Source organism: Caretta caretta, chromosome 1, assembly GCF_965140235.1.
Source record: "Caretta caretta isolate rCarCar2 chromosome 1, rCarCar1.hap1, whole genome shotgun sequence".
NCBI lineage: Eukaryota > Metazoa > Chordata > Testudines > Cheloniidae > Caretta > Caretta caretta.
In genome coordinates, this window is record NC_134206.1 from 49,697,099 (window position 1) to 49,717,706 (window position 20,608).

Below are 20,608 nucleotides of genomic sequence, written 5' to 3' on the forward strand. Positions count from 1 at the left end.
AAATTTGACCCCAAATGTTGGTCTAAACATCAAAAGCATCATTTTGTTTCATGCTAACAAAATATTATTTAAGTTTTAAACTCCAGCCCTTTCTGTAAAAGATAAGGGGACAGCCAAGACAGTTACTTACCTTGGTGAGCTTTCCTTCTTTAATATATTAAGGTGGAAAAGGGAAGGGGCCAGACACACAGCAACATTCATCGGAGTCATTTGATTCTCTTCTACAGAGGAAACGTCACTCAGGAAACACAACAGAGTCTGCAAAACCTCCCTGTTTTCGTCTGACATCAACATGATGGCTGCCTGCACAGCCAGAAGTCTCTGCTCTTTGGGAACATCTGAGGAAAATCAAGTGTCATTCAATGGGATTAATCATAACATCTTGTAAAGACACTGGAACATGATAAAGTGAACACAGGAACTTGGACTGTGGGGACTACTTTTTTTGGAGGGGGAAAACACCTTTTAAATGTCAGACTATGAAAACCTGAGCTTTTCTTTCTTACATATTCTGAGCTTGCTCGATCCTACTTTTCCATGTTTTGGAAAGTGAATACCTACCTGTACTAAAGAGCACTGAGTCCAAACTTTTAAGCTCTATTATATTTTTTATCTTTCCATAGTGCATAGCCTGTCTGGCCTATTTTACTACCCTTCTCTGTCCCTGAGGAGATGGTTCTCTAAGAAGGAGATCATACTTCATTTAGAGTTTATGATGTGAGAACAGTACTTCGTGCCATAGCATTAAATGCTATTTTCTATGATTTTTCTGCCCTTGGGAGAGCAGTTCAAAAAGCATTAGGAACGCTTGGGAAAATGCTTGCACTTATGTCCTGAACCTAGGAAGAGTTTAACGAAAGTAGTAATGGATATGCTTTTATAGCATCTTGGACAGAATCATTTCTAAAGCTTCCATAAGTTTCCTCAGGTTGGAACTCCTCTGGGTGTTTAATACATTATATATAACCCTATGAAAGAAGAGCAAAGCCTGAGTTACCATTGATGCAACAGTGAGCTATTAAGTTCTGTCTCTTAGCTCACGCAAGCACTTTATTCGAACAGGTTTCAGACAAAAAATGGCAAATTGATATAGTACAACCCTGACTTTCTAGAGGTGGCAAGGGACACAGGAAACCTTCAGAAAACTCAGAGGAATCTTTGGTAAGTCTGTGCAATGTGTCATCCCTCCCTCCTGGATTCTGGCACATAATGAAGAACACAATACAACCCTGAGGGACTTCACTTCAGTTAACTGGGAGTTTTGGTTAAGCAGAGTAACATAAACCACTGCTATGCCAAGTATAGGGTAACTGAGCACAATCTGAACTGTGATATGCTCATCCCCCTGCAACCACAGAAATCAACCATTCTGGATATATCAACTCAGCTCCTCAAGTGTCCCAGCTCCTCAAGTTCTTGCCAGTATGTCATGGGGAGAAGAATCCTTCCCAACCCCAATTTTGGTGATTAAGTAAACTACATGCATATAAACACAAATTCCCAAAGTTAAGTATCTATCTAACCCAGGGGTGGGCAAACTTTTTGGCCTGAGGGCCACATCTGGGTATGGAAATTGTATGGCGGGTCATGAATGTTCATGAAATTGGGGGTTGGGGTGCAGGTGGGGGTGAGGGCTCCGGCTGGAGGTGCGAGCTCTGGGGTGGGGCCAGAAACGAGGAGTTCAGGGTGTTGGAGGGGGCTCCGGGCTGGGAGTTGGGATGTGGAAAGGATGAGGGCTCTGACTGGAGGTGTGGGCTCGGGTGGGGCCAGGGATGAGGGGGTTGGGGTGGAGCAAAGGGGTTTGGAGTATGAGAAGGGGCTCCGGATTGAGGCAGGGGTATGGGCTCTGGGCTAGGATGAGGGGTTTGGGGTGCAGGAGGGGCCTCCAGGCTGGGGCAGGGGGTTGGGTGCGGGGGAGGGGGCTCCAGGCTGGGGGGTTTGGAGTATGCGGGGAGTGCAAGGGGCGGTGGTGAGGGCTCCAGCTGGGGGTGCAGACTCTGGGCTTGGGATGAGGGGTTTGGGGTGCAGGAGGGTTCTCCGGGCTGGGATTGAGGAGTTTGGAGGGCGGGAGGAGGATCAGGGCTGGGGCAGAGGGTTGGGGTCCAGGAGGGGGTCAGGGAGCGCAAGCTCCAGACAGCACTTACCTCAAGCAGCTCCCGGCGGCAGCAGCATGTCTCCCCTCTGGCTCCTACGTGGAGGTGTGGCCAGGTGGCTCTGCCCGCTGCCCCGTCTGCAGATGCCACCCCTGCAGCTCCCATTGGCCAGGGTTCCCAGCCAATGGGAGTTACGGAGCCAGCGCTTGGGGTGGGGGCAGCGTGCAGAGCCCCCTGGCTGCCCCTATGCATAGGTGCTGGAGAAGGACATGCCGATGCTTCCGGGAGCTGCGCAGAGCTACAGCACATGCAGAGTGGGGCAAGCCCTGAACCCCGCTCTCCAATGGGAGCACGAGAGCCAGATTAAAAGGCCTGATGGGCCAGACACGGCCCGTGGGCCATAGTTTGCCCACCCCTGATCTAACCCCACACTTTATGAGCTACCGCAGGTACTCAAGTAACTGTTCATTTTTATTTATTTTTTTGATCCAGAAAGGTTGGTTCGTCCAGTCCTAACTGAAGCAGAGAAATATAAATGTTGTTGAATGTATGGAGGAAAAAATCCTACCTGTTTTTAATCTAAACTTTGTTTCTCAATATGTAGGAAAGCCAACCTGTTTCCCTGTTACTGCTTTGTTTTAAACAAATCCATATGGAAGTCCTTGTGCGCTCCTTAAAGTTACTCACACAGTGCAAAGAAATCCTTCCTAGAGCCATTTCTTCTTCTCCCAGCAGTACAGGCTTAAGCTCTTTAGCCTTACTATGCCCTGGAATTAATTTATTCCCTATATATACTGTACATGGAGGCTTTACTATCATTTTCTCAAATGACATTTTATAACCACAAGAATATGGTAAAAGGCTGATCCATAAAGTGGAATATCACAACTTCCTTCTTTAAATCTTTTCTCTATGTGCTGTACTAGAGTATTATGGGACCGGCTTTAGTTATAAATAAAATACATCTGACTTCCCAAAAACAGAAGCTCCTACAAGGCCTAGCAACATCCTAAAAGGAGATTTTTTTTAATTGGTTTTGTAGTTTTATATGAGTTTCCACACTCATATGTGCTTTTTAGAGACGTGGGCATTCAGATGTGACAGTTGACTGGCCTTCCCTTCTGTGTTAACACAGGAGCATTCCCAGTTTTCATCAAACAATGGCTATAACACATACTTTTATTAAAAGGTCACTGTGAGAACATAAAATATGGCCCTGGAATTAGATATATCCTCTACTTAGCCTGCTATTTTGGTGATGCAAGTAATTATGGGAGCAATTTTATTGGTGCAAATAATTACAGGTGCTTTTTATAAAGGCTATGAAATGTGCCTGAAGTTCAGTGTGACCCTGCAGCTTCTGGGCATGAAAGCAGAGAGAGGAAGTATGGGTCAACGATTAGGTCACTAGTCTAGGACTAGTGAGACTCAGATTCAATTCACTGCTTCCCACGGACTTCCTGTGTGACCTTGGTCTCACTGTGTTTCACTTTGTCTCTCTCCATTTCAGCCCCTCACCTGTGAAACAGGGATAACAGTATTTCCATGCCTCATAGGGGTGTTGTGAGGATAAATACATTAAAAATTGTGCGGTGCTCAGATACTATGCTAATGGAAGGAGGGGGGGCATACGGGTACCTTAGATAGACTTCTGAAAACTGGGCTCATACGGTATTTTAAAATACCTTCTCTCTTATCAGTATCACCTGAAATTCCGACAACAGAACATTTTAAGTTGTTAATTTACTTTTCACTATTTCCATTGTTTGTTTACTTTTGACTCCCCCCCCCCCAATTTGGACAATTAGACTAGAATGGTCAGTTTCACTTTCTGGCTCACATTCACTGGTATCTTTCTGATATGTTTGAGGTTCAGACATTGCTGAGGAATGAAACTAAAAGAAAAATCCTTTAAGGTTTTCTTCCCCTATTAGCTCTCTTAACAGGACTTAAGTTTGGGATCTAAACTACGGGACTAGAGTACATATAAATGTTAGTAGATATAATGAAAATGCAAACCCTCAAAAGCTATATCCTCATGAAAATTCATTTCATATTAATGTTCTCATTTTTAAGGCCAAGCCGCCATCCTCTCCACATTCAAAAGACTTTTACCAAGATGATGAAGTGAGTCAGTACTTTTTAAAAAAAATATGATATTATAATATAAACTGTTTCAGGTTATTTCCTCCTCTGGCTTTCCCTGTGCATCTATCTCATCTTCTCTGGGTGCTTCTTTTTGATTGGAAGGCTGTGATTTTCAAAGCTGCATGTGGGATTTGGACATCCAATTTCCATGACAGTTACGGGAACTGCATGCCCAAATCCCATTAGGTAGCTTTGAACATCTCAGCCAAAGCCTCTAGTAGCAGGGACTGTCTTTATTTTGTGCTGTGTACAGCACCAATCGCATTTTGCCTGATCCAAAGCATTTGAAGTTAACTGAATGAATCAGGCCCATGGTTGACACTTCAGTAACATTCAGAATAACCATCATTTTACTTACATTGATAAATATGGAGAAAGGTTTCTCCTAGCTTACTGGTGAGAAGAGGTTCTGGCAAGTCCCTGAAAAACTGCTTTACCATATCTGCCACATCATAGGCTGATTGGTCTTCATAGCTGACGTTCTCAGGGGAGCTCTCGTTCATCTGACGCAGGGCCTGGATTCGGGACTTCACTCCTGATTTTCGAAACAGACCCACCTAAACCAGGAGCCACGTTGGGTTGGTTAAACAGCCATTTCTTTCAAGTATTTCTTACAAGAGGCTTTGCTTACTGAGGAAGTTGTGTTATTTGTTTTACTATTGTAGCTAACAAGATTTCATGCAACTGCTAGATTCTTACATTAATGGAAATGCCAGTAGACTTGTTCACAAGAGAAAACATAAATAGCTACATACTCTTGCTGTGGGACTATAACACCTAATAATTCTTCCCTATTATACCAAATCACACACCAAAAGGTCAGAATGTATGTGGGTATGATAGCGCCTAAAAATTGTGAACCAGTTCCTTAGCTGGCGTAAATGGGCAGAACTAGTTGACTTTAATGGAGATACACTGATTTACCCTTACTGAGAATCTGGCTTATAATGTCTATCTATTTTGAAGATTAACAAAATGCTAGGATCTTCAGCTAAGTAATATATTACATGTCAAGAGACTGAGACATCCTGGTAGGAGTAACACCCAGATGCTAAATCTATTTTTCCCCTTCCTGTTCTCTGCTCCCCGAAGTTTCCTAAAATTCCACTGAAAAAACTAGCAGTTACAAAGCAGAGGCCACAGATGGATTATCTGTGTAGAGACTAAGGGTACGTCTTCACTACCTGCCGGATCGGCGGGTAGTGATCGATCTACTGGGGATCGATTTATCGCGTCTCATGTAGACGTGATAAATCGATCCCCGAATTGATGCCTGTACTCCACCTCGGCAGGAGGAGTAAGCGGAGTTGACGGGGGAGCCGCCACGGTCGACTCACTGCCGTGAGTACGACCAGGTAAGTCGAACTAAGATACTTCGACTTCAGCTATGTGAATAGCATAGCTGAAGTTGCGTACCTTACTTCGAAATCCCCAGTGTAGCCCAGGCCCAAGATACATTTTTATCTTGTTTGCTTTCTATTCTGAAGGAAGTGGTGATTCTTAAAATGAGCCCTGTTAGTGCCTTCACAGCAGTGTTGTCCTTTTACAGTAGTTCTCGGAAGTGGAATTCCCCTGAGGTGAATTCCTGAGCATGAACCACATATTTATTCCCAAGTGAGTTTCTGTTGTTCCATTTGGGAAGTATTCCTGTTGTTTTTCTTCAGTTTATAGGAGAAGAGGTGAAATACTGAGAAAATCTATAAAAAGAATAAAGTGGGCATATTTTGGGCTTTAAATTATAAAGCTTGCTTCCTCATTGCCTGTTGTGTATAGCTAGTTATTTGTTTTGTTAACTTGGAGTCAAGGTTACTGGACAGCATATCCCACCCACCAGCTCCAACCATGAAAGGAACTAAATATGCAGTTCAGTCATGCAACATCTTTTGCTTAATTTTGCAGCCTCCATTCCAAGACCCATGTAGCTCCATCCTCATCCTGAACAATTAATGGATGCTCTTGAAGTCCTTCCATGTTCAATGGTCATATACTGAAACGTTTTGATGATTAATATAGAGATGATGTGGCTTTCGTAAATTAAACTGTACGTAGTTCTGTGCATGCTGTGTATTAGTTTGTAAGTGGAATACAGTGTCAGATTGCAAATAGTGGTTTTGAGATTTTTCTGTTATGTCTAGGAAAAGTTATATAAGTGAGTTATGTCTGTGATGTTTGCAATCTGAATTTATATGTAGAAATTACAGAACTGAAATCTGCACTGTGTGCACATTGGTGGATTATGTTTATATTCAGAGGTAAAGCTGCCCTTAGATCTGACAGTGAAATACAAGGAAGCGTCTGGCTCTTCTCATCTGGATTGTCCATCATTTCTTCTCTCCCTTTTGAATGCTCACCCAGCCTGGTATATTGAATGTACTAGACTCATGGCCATGATTGTTTCTGTTCAAAGTATAAAGCTCTGCAGCGTGCTGGACAAATGTGAAGCAAAACCTCTGTGTTTGGGGCAAAGGCTCCTTGCTGGCATAAACAACCTTTAAAAATTCACAGCTACTCTAGAACCGGAGGTCAGACATCAAATATCATCAAAACAATCTCCTGTTGCCTGACATCCAGTTACTGCTAATCTCTACTATTGTGTAATGATGTTACTCCTATTTCCCTTTCTTTGGAAAAATGCTCAATTCTCAAGAGAGGGTAGTTCTTGGTTTCATAAAAGCAGGTATTTCAGGCTCTCTTCAGTATTAGAGATAAAAGAAAAGGAGGACTTGTGGCACCTTAGAGACTAACAAATTTATTTGAGCAGAAGCTTTCGTGAACTTTGTTAGTCTCTAAGGTGCCACAAGTACTCTTTTTCTTTTTGCGAATACACACTAACACGGCTGCTACTCTGAAACCAGTATTAGAGATGTATCCTGTAACTACAAGGGATCCATAAACACACAGACACCAACGGATTTACACTAGAGATTAATTTATCCCACTCTCTTTATTTTCTTCATGTGCTGTGGATAGTCTATTCTGCAAGTGCACAGTTGATGTAGGATAGAAATAAAAGCTCAGCCAACAAAGAAAGGTACAGAGACTTCTCTTTGTCAGGGTTGTATCTGAATAATCATTTTCAATCCTTAATGGCCTGGATTTCCTTACTTCATCTCAGAACAGTCACAACTATCCCAAGTGCCCATAGCCATACTTTACAATTATATAAACAACTGCAACTCTGTTAAATACATGCAGTGGCAGACCCAGAAGCGCAGGGCTCTAGGCTGGCTCCCTACACGCACAATGAAATACCTCTAATTAGCCATTGTACAGGGAGGTGCTGGAAGCTGCTTAGGTCTCTAACGAATCCAGTGGCCAGGCATTAGCTGATTCTGAATTAGATGGGATAAGGAGAGGAGGTGTCAAGTGCAGAAGCTGAATTAACAGAACATTTGAAATCCTGTATCTGGGTTTGCATGCAAGTCTCTGCACAAATATGTTTTTAAATGTTCACAGTCTGGAAGCAGTTTGACGTTAAACCCTTCCCTCTACCTTTACCTTTTATTTAATATTTCCTCAATTCTACCATTAGGAGAGCGGAGCTGGCTTTCTCCTGTTGCTCGGACACCTTCCAGTGGCCTCTGGAAGCAGAAACTTGAACGTGTCATAAGAGATGCTGTTCCTGGCCGGCTGGATTCTCTCTGTTGCTTTTTCTGGTCTCTGTCCTGTTTTCCTTTGTTTTCTACTTTCTTCCACTGTTACTCATCATTCTCCCAGTTGTCTCTGTTGTTCTATTTTGCTCTCTGTTCCCTTTCCCTTCCCTTCCCTCTGTTCTCCTTTTCGCTCTCTTATACATATTTCCATTCCCCCAACTCCACTACTTAATCCAGCCCTGCTTCACCTCCTTGCTCTCTGCTCCCCAATTATTTCACTCTCACTATACAAGCCCAGATACCATGGTGATGGGCGCTGAATGAGAACTTAGCTACAGAGAGTTGTGGTATGATTTCCTCCCTGCCCCTAGTTATCTTCCCATTTCTGCCCACAGTGCCGAAACTCTCATTAGGCCATTCCCACAGCAACAGATCCACTCCTGCAGCAAGCACAATGTCACAAGCAGAGCAAGAAGCAGAAACTCTGGTAAATTCAGAAGTGGGCCTTGGGGCGTGTGGGAAACATGCTACTCCAATGTTAAAACTGGGCAAGCATTGTTGCAATGCAGAACAAAACATCAACTTGCTCTCTGAGCTCTCTGGACACAATATATGCTGTGAGCATGTATCATAGAATCACAGATGATTAGGGTTGGAAGAGACCTCAGGAGGTCATCTAGTCCAACCCCCTGCTATGTATGTACATATACATAGAGCTCTGTCTTTAGGGGAGGAACAATAAAGATATAATAGCTATGTCCCTTGGATAGTGAGTAATACAGCAACAAAATGGGTGTTAGTAATATGTCAGTCATTGTCCAGTGCTATCATAACCTGCATAGTGCTCTAGAATGGTGTGGCGTTGATGTGGGCTGGCAAAGTAAAATGTTTATACAGTAAAACCATTTCAACTGGCTTGATGCATAGCCTGACTATGGAAAAACCCTTTGAAATTTAGCCAGGAATGTAAAGTCCATACCTGATCTAGACAATTGCTGCGTAAGTAGCGCAGTGCTTGTTGCATGCTCTGTGGAAGGGGTTGCCCCGTCCTCTGGACATGAACTATCAAAGGCACACCAAAGACATTCTTGTCCTTGTAGTCAGGAACTTTCATCCTCTTCATGAACTTTGGTACAGACCTGGAATTCACACCATTAGCATTAAACTGTGAGAGTACTTACATGATCCTACTGGCTAACATTGCTGAGGGAAGCCAGTAACTCTGACGGCAGCTGAATAACTGGTAAAGACAGCTGAATAAAAGTTTCCTTTCTAATACATGATATATGAATCCTTTAAAGTCTGCACATGCTATAGTCTTCTTGAGAGCCTTTACCAGCAGATTGCCTGTGGCTGTATGCTTGCCTTCAAAATGTCTGGCATGGACGGGCATGAGCAGCACAACAAAACATAGTGGAAGATGTATCTGAAAGAGTGCAAGTTCATTTCTTTAATGTGTCCAATGATTTCTATGATATCAGCTTTGTGATTTAGCATTTCTGTGGTCCAGTAATTTACAGTAATAAATTACAGAGAGAAATCATTATGTGGCAAATGCATCCCTGATGTAACTCAATTGATTTCTGGTCAAGTAGATTAACTAAACTTGGTGAACTTTCTTTCTCCCATAAATGATGGTGGAAAAGAGACCAAAAGGCCAGATTCCCTTTTGTGGGAATCTTTGCTTCAGTAGTGTTAAAACATGGATAAACATGGCTGGAGGTTTCGAATTTTGTGTGAGAAGGAGTTAATATTTGGATCTAAATGACCCACTGGAGGAGTATGGAAAACAACACCACAGCTACTTGTAATTCCAATTGTCTATAATGCTGAGCATGAAAACTTAGGCCCAGATCAAAAAAGGAACTTAAGTGTTGTGATACTCAGCAACCTAACACCTAACTTTTAGCCACCTAGAAAATCACAGGAACACCAATGAGATCCACAAAGTCTAAGGCAGGTGCATAGGCTTTCTGTGCAATGAATGGGGAGAGAGAAGTGCCTAAGAATGCAATCCACAAAAGCCAGCAGGTTACGTGGGGCGCCACCTAGATGCCAACCAGAGCACTCCCCCATAGATAGATGCTTAACTGTGGGTTGCAGGGAGACTCCGATCTCTGGTTGCAATAGCCAGGAACACTTCTCCTGGAGTCAGGAGGCTTAGGCACCTAAGTCATTCCTTGTGAGAATGAGCGAGGCAGGTGCCTAACTCCACGCAAAATGGCTGGAGGAGGAGGTGCCAAGTGACTAGAGCACTCTCCTGGGATGCGGGAAACCCCTGCTCAAATCTTTTCTCCCTGTCAGGAAGAGAGGGGAATTGAACCTGGGTAAGTGCTTTAACCACTGGGCTAAAGATTTTAAGGTGGGTGCTACCACCACCACATGCTCATCCTCATCCAGACAGATTTGGAATGGGAACTGATCCAGTAGATGGCCTCTACTGCACTGGGCTCCATGGGTGAGATCCTTCGTGGATTGCTCTGCGGGTTAGACAGGCATACAGTGCCTAGAGTGAGATAGCAACATGCATGCTCTGAAGCAGAAACTTAGGCTTCAAAGGAGCTTTTGCAGCAAAAATTTAGGCACCGAGTAAGTTTACGCATCTACAGGGTTAAGCGGCAGCTGAGCAGGATTTTTGTGAATGGCAGTGGGGCCTAAAAATGGGACTTAGGTGCCTAAGTCTGGGTTTTAGACAGCTGAGTATCTCTGTGGATCTGGGCCTTACAGATCAATTACGTGATCATTGAAAATATTTGTCAGGGGAGAGAGCTCCTTTGCACAAATCAGCAAGTTCCAGAAACTGCTGAGTTCTAATCACAGCTCTGATACAGAGTCTCCTCCTGTGGCCCTGAGTAAGTCCCTTAGGGCTAGATTCCCAAAGGAGAATTAGCCATTATAATGCCAAGCATTTCAGTGCCTAACTTTTAGGCACCCTGCCCCAGCTCTGAGTTAGGTGCCAAGGCTCCTTATACAAGGCATGGGGAGAGTTAGGACCCTAAGACTGGGATTCACAAAAGCCAGCACGCTCAACAGGGAGTTCCCTAAACCAACCAATACCAGATGCTGACCAGAGGGGTATGTCCTAAATCCCATGCCGCTCAGAGAGTTAGTGTCTAACTCTGGGTTGGAGGGAGTCACCTATCTTTGCTTAGGATCAACAGCCATAAACCCTCTCCTGGAGGTTTCTTTCAAGAAAGGTGCTTAACTTGCTACAAAATGGCTGGAGGAAAAGCCCTTAACCTTTGACCCATTAGGGCACTCAGCTGGGATGTGGGAGACTCTTCCCTCTGCCTGAGGGAATGAGATTTGAACAGGGGTTTCCTCACCTCTCTGCGGATGCCCTAACCATTGGACTATAGAATCATTCACTCCCCCACTGAATATTTATGTATTTGTACACTGTGGAACAGCTTCAACAGGAGACATTGAGGAATAGCCCTATATCAGGATCCCCCATAGCCCAGTGGCTAGCACACTTATTGGGAGAGGTGGGAGAACCAAATGCACAGCTCTTCTCCTCATCATGCAGAGTTGGGGAATAGACACAGAGTCTCCCACATCTCAGCTGAGTTCCCTGACCAGTGGGATACATTTTATAAAAGAGGCTGCCACCCCCGTGCCTCATGCTGTCTGTTTTGTGGTGCATTAGACAGGCCTTGAGAATACTATTGGATTGGGCCCCACAGCTGAGCTAGGCAGGGGAATGCCTAGTTGCAGCATCCCTGTAGGATCTAGGCACCTGGGCACCTAGACTAAGGTAGCTGTGTGCATTTCCAGAGGCAGAAACTTAGGCAGCTAGGGGACTTTTAATGGTGGAAATTGAGATGCCGATGACCTTTAGGCTCCTCCAGGGTTAGCCAGCAGTTGACCAGTGGTGCTGACATTTTAGTGTTCGGCACCTAAAGTGGGAGTTAAGTCCTTTTGTGACTCTAGCTTTCTCTCATCTCTCTTTCTCCATCTGTATCTTTGGAGATACCTTAATTATTTTGCCAAGCTCAGAGAGGCGTTTGTGAGGATTAGTTAATGTTTGTAAAGTGCTTTGAAGGTGCAAAGCACTGTCTCACTGCGAAGTATTATTATTATCATTATTAGACTAATGTTTCTGCATATATGGGAGAATAATATTTTCTAGATGACTTCCACCTACCCACTGCTAATTGCTTCTTTTTAATATTAAAAACAACAAAAACAAACTTGTATACTTGATGAAAGCTGCTTCTTTCAAACCACAACTTTAGTTTTAGAGAACCTTATTTTAAAATTTCCTCTTTGTAATTATTCACTCCTACTCTTCTTGTTTATTTTTCTGGCTGCTATTAGAGAGAGGGTGGGTGTCTAGTGGTTAGAGCAGGGAGGTGGATCAGACCTCTTGGGTTCTATTTCTGGCTTTGCCACTGACTCACTATATAACTATGGACCAAAATGCACTTTCTGATTCTCAGATGAAAGGGGCTAGGTTAGTGGAATGATAATAATATAATTGGGAGAAACAATTTCCTTCTAAATATATCTGTTTTGTGAGACACATAATGCACTTACCATGTCCAGCCATGTTTGTTTGACATGCAGTATTTTTCCATGATGGCAGTAAGGCGAAGTAAGGAAAATTTTTGCAGTAGATTCAGTTGGGCTGCTGATTGATTACTGAGCTGTAGCGATGCTGCAGAGTGGCTCGGGCCATGAGAGATCTGGAAACTATGCCAGCGTAATCGCCTTCAGCAAAAGAAAGGAGGAAAGGAAAATGAAGTTATACAGTGCCACAATTAAGAAAAATGTGATGATATACAGTATTTGTCAATGTAAAATCAGTGATTTCTTGTGAAAAGGACTGTTCTTGGGGACAGAGAATGCAGTGCCTAGCTTCTGTGAGGCTCTAGGAAGCCTGATCCAAGGCTCACTGAAGTTAATGGAAAGAATCCAATTGATTTTAACGAGCTTTGAATCTGACCCAAGATATTTCCTTTATATACCGACTCATTTTATATACTGACTATTGCAGATAACTCATTTGCATTTCCTTTGCATTTCTTCTTCAAGGTATGAACTTTGGCCCAAATTCTGCAAACATTTAGGCATGTGCTTAATATGTGAGTAGTCTCATGTGGAATTCAACACAGTAGTAAGCAATATGGCTGGTTGTAAGTAATTGAAGTGTTAAGCCCTTTGAACGCATATCTGGATCTGTATGTGTTTTTACCCATAGATCAAAATACATAGGGCCAAATTCTGCTCTTGGTTACAGCAGCATAAATCCAGAGTAATTCAAATGACTGATACCAGAATGTAAGCGATAGCATAAGAGTCCCTCAAAATAGTCTAAGTGCCAAGTTTCTTTCCTTTCGTAACCAGTTGTTTTAGTACACGGTGTTTAGTAAGCAGTTCCCAGGTATACATTCCATAATCTGTAGGGAGTATGTGGGTATCTTTTCTTTTAAATTCACTTTCCTGCCTCCTGGAGCCTCTCCCACATGATATGTTTTAGTTAGTAACTGTATCCCCTGCTTTGTGGGTTGGACAAAGGCTGCCTAACTGAAGCCATGTCTGACAAAACCTCATGTGCTTGTGGGGTAACCAATGATGCTTTCATAGGCATGTACAGTGTCACTTGAATGCATCCGATGAAGTGGTTTGTAGCTCACAAAAGCTTATGCTCAAATAAATTGGTTAGTCTCTAAGGTGCCACAAGTACTCCTTTTCTTTTTGCGGATACAGACTAACACGGCTGCTACTCTGAAAAGTGTCACTTGAGTGAGTTTTCAGTGTTAAGAGAACTATACAGAAATGAAAGCAAAGGTAGGTGTGAGAGGGTGCTGTTTGGGTATAAATAAAACTCAAGTATCTCAAAGCTTGATTTTTTGTGTGGTGTCCAGTGCTGTAAAGAACAAACAGGAGATTTCAAAGATTTCTCATGTTAATTGTTGAAAACAAAATAAAAACAATGGTCCAGTGGAACCTTTGTGGGTGAGCACATGGAAGCGGTTGGCCTCGGAGCACAGAGTGCATAGCACCATGCCTGGCAGCCACACTCCCATTGCACATTCAGACACCCCCACCCCCGGCAGTGCAGCTTCACAAAGTCCCTTATTCAGGCCTGTGTCTTCAGGGCACAACTGAGCCTCTTCTCTCAAATTCACAAAATTCATTAATAATGCAAAATGATTTTCCAAACACTCGGTGTCACTCAGGGTGGTCCAGCCTTACATTTCCATTAACAAATACATTGGGTGTTAACCAACTAGGACGGGCTTTGGGGAAAACTGTAAATTCTACATAAGAGCACAGGGCCACTTTTTCAAAGCGGACTCTAATCTTGTGCATGAAAATTTGGTGCCTGCCTCTGTTTGCACAAACTGATGGGCACATTTTAGAGGCCAGTTTGAATATACATCCCATTGTGAATATGACACCATGTTTTTTTAACTAAAATTCATTGTGGAAGAAAGTGTGCACTGTAGTTTGCTCTATTACGATGACTCTGCACCTTTTTCATACCAGGGCCCCCTTCTCCTAGAAGTCACCTTTTTATCTAGCTGGGTCCCCCCTCCCAATTTAGCAATATGGGCAAGGAAGGGTGATCATGACCCTTTGACACCTGTTCACAATGCTCAGATAGTGTGCCCCTGCTTTATTATATCGTTTTTCACAACCTATCCCATTAATAATGAAAAACAGAAGGAATTATTTAAGGAATTATGCTACCAACCTGTTTGGTCTGGTGAGAGATGCCCCTACACCAGAGTCTCTCCTGTCCCTAATACCAGTGGTTTCTGATTCATTGAGAGATGTTCCATCTCTGTCCATATCACTGGGTGTAGTACGACCATCAGAAACAGAGTTCCCCTCAAAGTCTAATGTGATTTGGGTGGGTGACTGGAATGGCAGCGATGCAGATTCCCCAACCAATAAATCATTGCTTTGCAGCTCTGGCTGTAAATCCTTTGACCAGTGGTTTACAACCTCTTTAAGTCCATTGACATGCTGCAAAATGTCATCTAAATGAGGAAAAAGGTCATCTTTTTCCAAGTCCAAAAGGTCTCCAGTGCTGGCGTACAAGTGGGAACCTGGCACGTTGTCATAAATACTAACTCTACTTTCTTTAGGACAGCAAGCCATGAGTCTGGGCTCTTTAGGAGTAGAGCACTTCTGTTTGCCCAAAGAGATGCTGCCTGTCCTCCAGTTTACACTATTACTGTTGTCAGTAGGTGAGAGACTTTCAATGGAAAGTGCCTTTGGAAAAGTTCCAGGTTTGTGGTCCTTGGGAATATGCACAACCAGGTTCTCTTGGGAGTGAAATTCATTTTTACAGTTTTCATCTACTTGTCTCAGGGCTGTTCCAGCAAGAACATCCAGGTCCTCCAGGTACATACCACCTCGCTTGTTTGTTTCATAACACTTGCGTTCCTTAAAACATGGCGTGCTCATGCCACTGCTGCTGTTTTCTGACTGACTACTGTCACTGCTGGACTTGGCAGAAAAGGAAAGTCCTCTTTTGGCTGCATCTTGGGTTAAGTTTTGGAGGTCTCCATTCACTATCTGCATATAGTGCATGTCCTTTAAGGATTTTGGCTCATGTTGAAGAATAGGTCCGCTTATCTCTAAGACACCCTTTAGTTTTCCATGTGCACCTCTAGGCTTTAGCGTCTCCATGCGCTTTAGAAAGGTCTTGGCTCTCGTTCGTGTTGGTTTCTCATTCTTAAGGTTACAGGAGTAATCTGTGATCTCCTTTGGAATCTCAGAGAGGGTACAGCTGATGGGAGTGGTGTAATGTGTAAGTGTGTTTTCTAGACTATGCAGTCCTGAGCAGTCACATATCTCCCTGATAGTACTGTTGATACCAGACTGATGCCGACTGTCACTTCCCCCACTGCTCTCGCTGTGAATAGACGAGACCTCAGGCTCACTTAGATCAGTAAGGACGCTCTCACTGCTAGGGGTGTTTTTCATTTTAATGTCCCCTGAAGACTCATGTCTATCTGATCGGTGAAGCAAAGTGTCAATGTCGTCCACCCGAGACCATCTTCTGCTTGTCCTTTGGAAAGTCCATTTATTACTGATGGCACAGAAGTCTTCTTCATCTGAGTCTTCACTCTGGAAAACAGCATGTTACACTTTGTTCAACACTGCACTTTTCTTTCTTTTTCTGATTACATTGTAACAAACATGAATCCTCTGCTCATACAGTGAAAGCCATAGATGGCAACTTGGCTCTAGAAGACTGCAGTCTGTTCTTAGCATAATGGATATCATCAGCTCTTTTACTGCAGCCTTTCTCATTCCAGAGCAAAGACTCTGCAATTAACATGCTACCATAGAAGGAATAAGGCCCTGTTCCTGCCTTATAGAGCTCACGAGTGGACTATGTGCCCATGCAGGGCCTGTTGACTTCAGCAGGGCTTTGAGCAGGCACAAGCAGTCTGCCTGCGCTCTGCGCAATGCAGGATTGCGGCCTAAGCAGTTTTTTAAGAATACGGGGGCAGGGGAGGGGCTTCCTCACAGCAGTGTTGGCTGGATAAATACATTAAAGATTATGAGGTTATGAGATGCTACAGTAATAGGGCCATGTGCATACCTCAAGCAAACTATCCCCCCATTATATTTTGTTTTGCTGTGAGAAGTAAACAGATATTTGCAATGGCAGCAGGAAAACCTAGTTAATCATCTGAATTAACCTGTAGGAAGATTAAGTCTTCAGTTAAATTTGTTCATTTATACACACATACCCTCTAGACAAAAACAAATATTTAGAGATAAAATACCAAGCACGATAAACTATGGCAACAATGTAGTAACTGAATAAAATAAAATAAAATAAAAATCATTAAAATAAAAAGATGCAAAGGTCAATATGAGATTCTGCTACTCAGTTGTCCCAGACAAAACTGATACACTGTCAGCATGGGCCATGCAGTTTTTTGTTTAGCTCACTACTCACTAAGCCAAAGCCCACTAAAGTCAATTAGCATCTTTCTATTGACTTTGAACCAGTCCCATACCAAGCTATTCCTGTACAGTTGTTTTAAAGTAGAACAAACTAACTTCACCTATATGACATCAAAACAGTCGTCTTATACTCCCTCATTCCTGGAAGCAGCAGTAAGGCAGTAAAATATAACAGGCTGTCAGACTAAAACAAGGCATAAACTAAAAAGACTATTTTGGGATTGGAAAATTCTCATTTTAAAAATCTATTCTTAGCAGTATTTTTATATGCCATTCTGATAGTAAAGTTGTATTATCTCCCATCTAGAACCTGGCTGCTTAATCTAGTTAGAAAATGTAAAATAATTTGTAAAATACATCTTAAATAAAACTGAAGTTTGAAAGATGTGCATTGTGATGTAATCAGTAAAGTGCCAGATCGCCCTAAAGCCATATTGTTGTTGTAAGCTTTTGCTAGGCCATCACTTAAAGCTTGACACATCAATTTTAGATCTTGTCCAAACTGTAAAATAAAATAAAGCTGCTAAACCAGAAAAGCTGGTTTGATTCATTTCTATATTATGTATAACAAGTAGCACACATTTCTTCTACAGCTGACATGAGTTCACAGGAGTAAATGCCTAAGTTCTGCAGCTAGGGACAACAAACAATTAAGCAGCTGGAGAAGCACTAGAAAAAGAGCTAGAAACCGCTGGTCCTGTTTTGGTCATCTTTTCTGCAGGAAAAGGGACGGACTGTTTGACAGCTATGCCTTCTGGTTCTGTGTGACAGTTGTTACTGAAGGGGGAATTCATGGGGAGGAGGACTGAAAACAAGTGAGGCACTTATAAAATCCACATATTATGGACTTACTAGGGCCACAACGGGAATATTTAAAAAAAACATTAGGGTAGATATTTTAAATATTTTAACCATTATTTTATAAGAACATAAGAACGGCCATACTGGGTCAGACCAAAGGTCCATCTAGCCCAATATCCTGTCTTCCAACAGTGGCCGATGCCAGGGGCCCCAGCGGGAATGAACAGAACAGGTAACCATCAAGTGATCCATCCCCTATTCCCAGTGTTACGCCGACAGACCCCGGCCGTTGGCATTGAACCTGGGACCTCTGGAGCTAAAAGCCATATGTCTCTTAGCTAAGGCTATAGCAGATTCATTTATCTCTAAGTGGTCTCGGTGCCACTAGAGCGGACAGACCACACCCAGGAGGTGTGTGGGTTACACTAGCTTCTGGCAAACAGAGGCTAGAGACACCATCCCTGCCCATCCTGGCTAATAGCCATTCATGGACCTATCCTTCATGAATTTATCTAGTTCTTTTTTGAACCCTGTTATAATCTTGGCCTTCACAACATCCTCTGGCAAAGAGTTCCACGGGTTGACTGTGCGTTGCGTGAAGAAATACTTCCTTTTGTTTGTTTTAAACCTGCTGTCTTTTAATTTCATTTAGTGACCCCTAGTTCTTGTGTTATGAGAAGAAGTAAATAACACTTCCTTATCTACTTTCTCCATACTAGTCATGATTTTATAGACCTCTATCATATTCCCCCCTTAGTTGTCTCTTTTCCAAGCTGAAAAGTCCCAAACTTATTAATCTCTCCTCATATGGAAGCCGTTCCATACCCCTAATAATTTTTGTTGCCCTTTTCTGAACTTTTTCCAATTCCAATAGATCTTTTTTGAGATGGGATGACCACATCTGCATGCAGTATTCAAGATGTGGGCATACCATGGATTTATACAGAAGCAATATCATATTTTCTGTCTTATTATCTATCCCTTTTTTGATGATTCCCAACATTCTGTTACCTTTTTTGACTATCGCTGCACATTGAGTGATGTTTTCAGAGAACTATCCACAATGACTCCAAGATCTCTTTCTTGAGTGGTAACAGCTAATTTAGATCCCATCATTTTATATGTATAGTTGGGATTATGTTTTCCAGTGTGCATTACTTTGTATCTGTCAACACTGAATTTCATCTCCCATTATAAAGCAGTCCACTGCCTAGGTGCTGAGGGCCCTCTACCACACAATAATAAAATGATAAGCTACACTGCAAACATAATAAAAGACACTGGGGCAGATCCTCGGCTGGTAAAAATTGTGAGAACTCCATTGAAGTCATTGGAGCTATGACAATTTACACCAGATGAGGGTCTAGTCCCTTTGTCTTAAAACCCAAAGAAATAAAGCTAAAGTGATGGAAACAATGCGCAAGAGAATTAAGGGAGATGGGGACTGTAACAGGAAAGGGCAGTAAATATGAAGCCAACAATGTTTCTACCTAAAATATCCTTTGGAGGACAAAAAGCTTAAAGATACTTTTAAACAGTGGCTAGAGATGAACAATGAACATGAACAGTGGTGGAGAATGAATTCCACATCCCACTACAACAGAGCCAGGATTACTTGCTAACTAGAGCTGGCTGGGAAATGGATTCTTCTTCCCGGAACTTTGCAATGAAAATGAGAAAAAGTTTTGTCGTGTTGAAATTTTCTATGGAAAATTGTCAACTTTCCTTGAAAAATCAAAACCACAAAAATTTTGATTCTGTAATGTCACCTTGATTCCTCATGAGAGGTTCCTGCAGAAGGCAGCTAATCCAAAGGCTAATTTTTGTCTGTCCAAATCACTTAAGGGAATATTTTCAGCACAATATACGAAGATTTATCTGTGCAAATCTCACTGAAGTTAATGGAAACTGAATTACTAAATCCCCCACATGGCATATGTATCTCTTCGAGTGATGTATGGTTGGGTGGGTGGAGGCGGGGAGAGTGAGTGGAACAAGCTTTCACCCAGATTAGCTTTCCCGATAATGCTGTTTGGCAGCTTGCTTAGCTGTGTTTTCATGAATCTGTCAAGCAGCTGCAGACTAGAACTGTGCAAAACGTTCATGTTGAACCTCAGAACCGGGTAATAGTAGGCTGCTTTTGTGTTCCAGTAAGACAGCTTATTGTAAAGGCTATTTGTACAGTCAGCATTTAGACCACAGGAACATTTCCCAGATCTGTCGTCGTTGTGTGGAGACTCAATTATAAGCTCTTCCACGCATTCTTATTGTCCAGTCTCTCCGTCCCCAGTTTCCCACCCAGGCCCCAATATTACTTTGACTTCTAGTCCTCCTCCCCACCCCTCACATTTCTTTGTTCCCACAATTTCCTCTGCTCCAGTCATCCTGCATGCCTACTGGCCCAACTCTCATTCCCTGCCCCTCCACATTCTCCTGTTCTCTCATCCTCTCTTGCCTCAGACACCTATGGGGGAACGAGTTTACATTGAGCGTTGGTTGTCTAGCTTCTGTTGCGCTGAAATGGTGGCTAAGTTTACAAGGGCACTTCCACTTGTCAAGGCTGTAGGGAAATAGTGGCCATGCTAAATAAGGGAAGCCTGTGAGTTCAGTTCCATTCAGAACAATGGGAGATGGTGGCTATCTTCAGTAACAACAAAGATAGTGAGAAAATCATTGTCTCTTCCTGACATAAAGAGCAGCTTTAAAAAAAAAAGCCAACCCCCACCCCCAAACCACCACCTAAAATCATGGGGTTTGCAATAATATCACAAGAGTGGGGGTCTCTGCCTCTGAAGAGGCAAGGTTGTGGGGGTGGGGAAGGAGAAGGGCCAGTTGTCCACTCACCAAAGACCCCAAGAAGTGATAGGGGTCAGTTGGCCACTCCTTGAATGTTTTAGGATGAGAGGAGAGAGGTGGGAATTTTAAGTTAACCAAAAAATGAGGACAGAAGGCATCTGCACTGAACCTGGCAGGTTTGGCACAGCGACGAACTGCATCTACACAGATTTTGGTAATGCAGAAACCCCTACACCC

General features: G+C 42.9%; 1 protein-coding gene across 8 annotated transcripts in view; it reads right to left on the minus strand.

The window, feature by feature from the left end:
* The window catches only part of STARD13 (StAR related lipid transfer domain containing 13), a 499,087-nt gene that overhangs the window by 14,857 nt on the left and 463,622 nt on the right, over nucleotides 1-20,608 (minus strand). For all 8 annotated transcript variants that reach the window (XM_075127917.1, XM_075127911.1, XM_075127915.1 and 5 more), the window contains 5 exons: nucleotides 14,538-15,922; nucleotides 12,374-12,547; nucleotides 8,814-8,973; nucleotides 4,600-4,798; nucleotides 131-338 (listed from right to left, as the gene is read on the minus strand). In XM_075127917.1, the coding sequence (XP_074984018.1) occupies nucleotides 131-338; nucleotides 4,600-4,798; nucleotides 8,814-8,973; nucleotides 12,374-12,547; nucleotides 14,538-15,922 (2,126 nt within the window). The remainder of the gene's footprint in view (nucleotides 1-130; nucleotides 339-4,599; nucleotides 4,799-8,813; nucleotides 8,974-12,373; nucleotides 12,548-14,537; nucleotides 15,923-20,608) is intronic.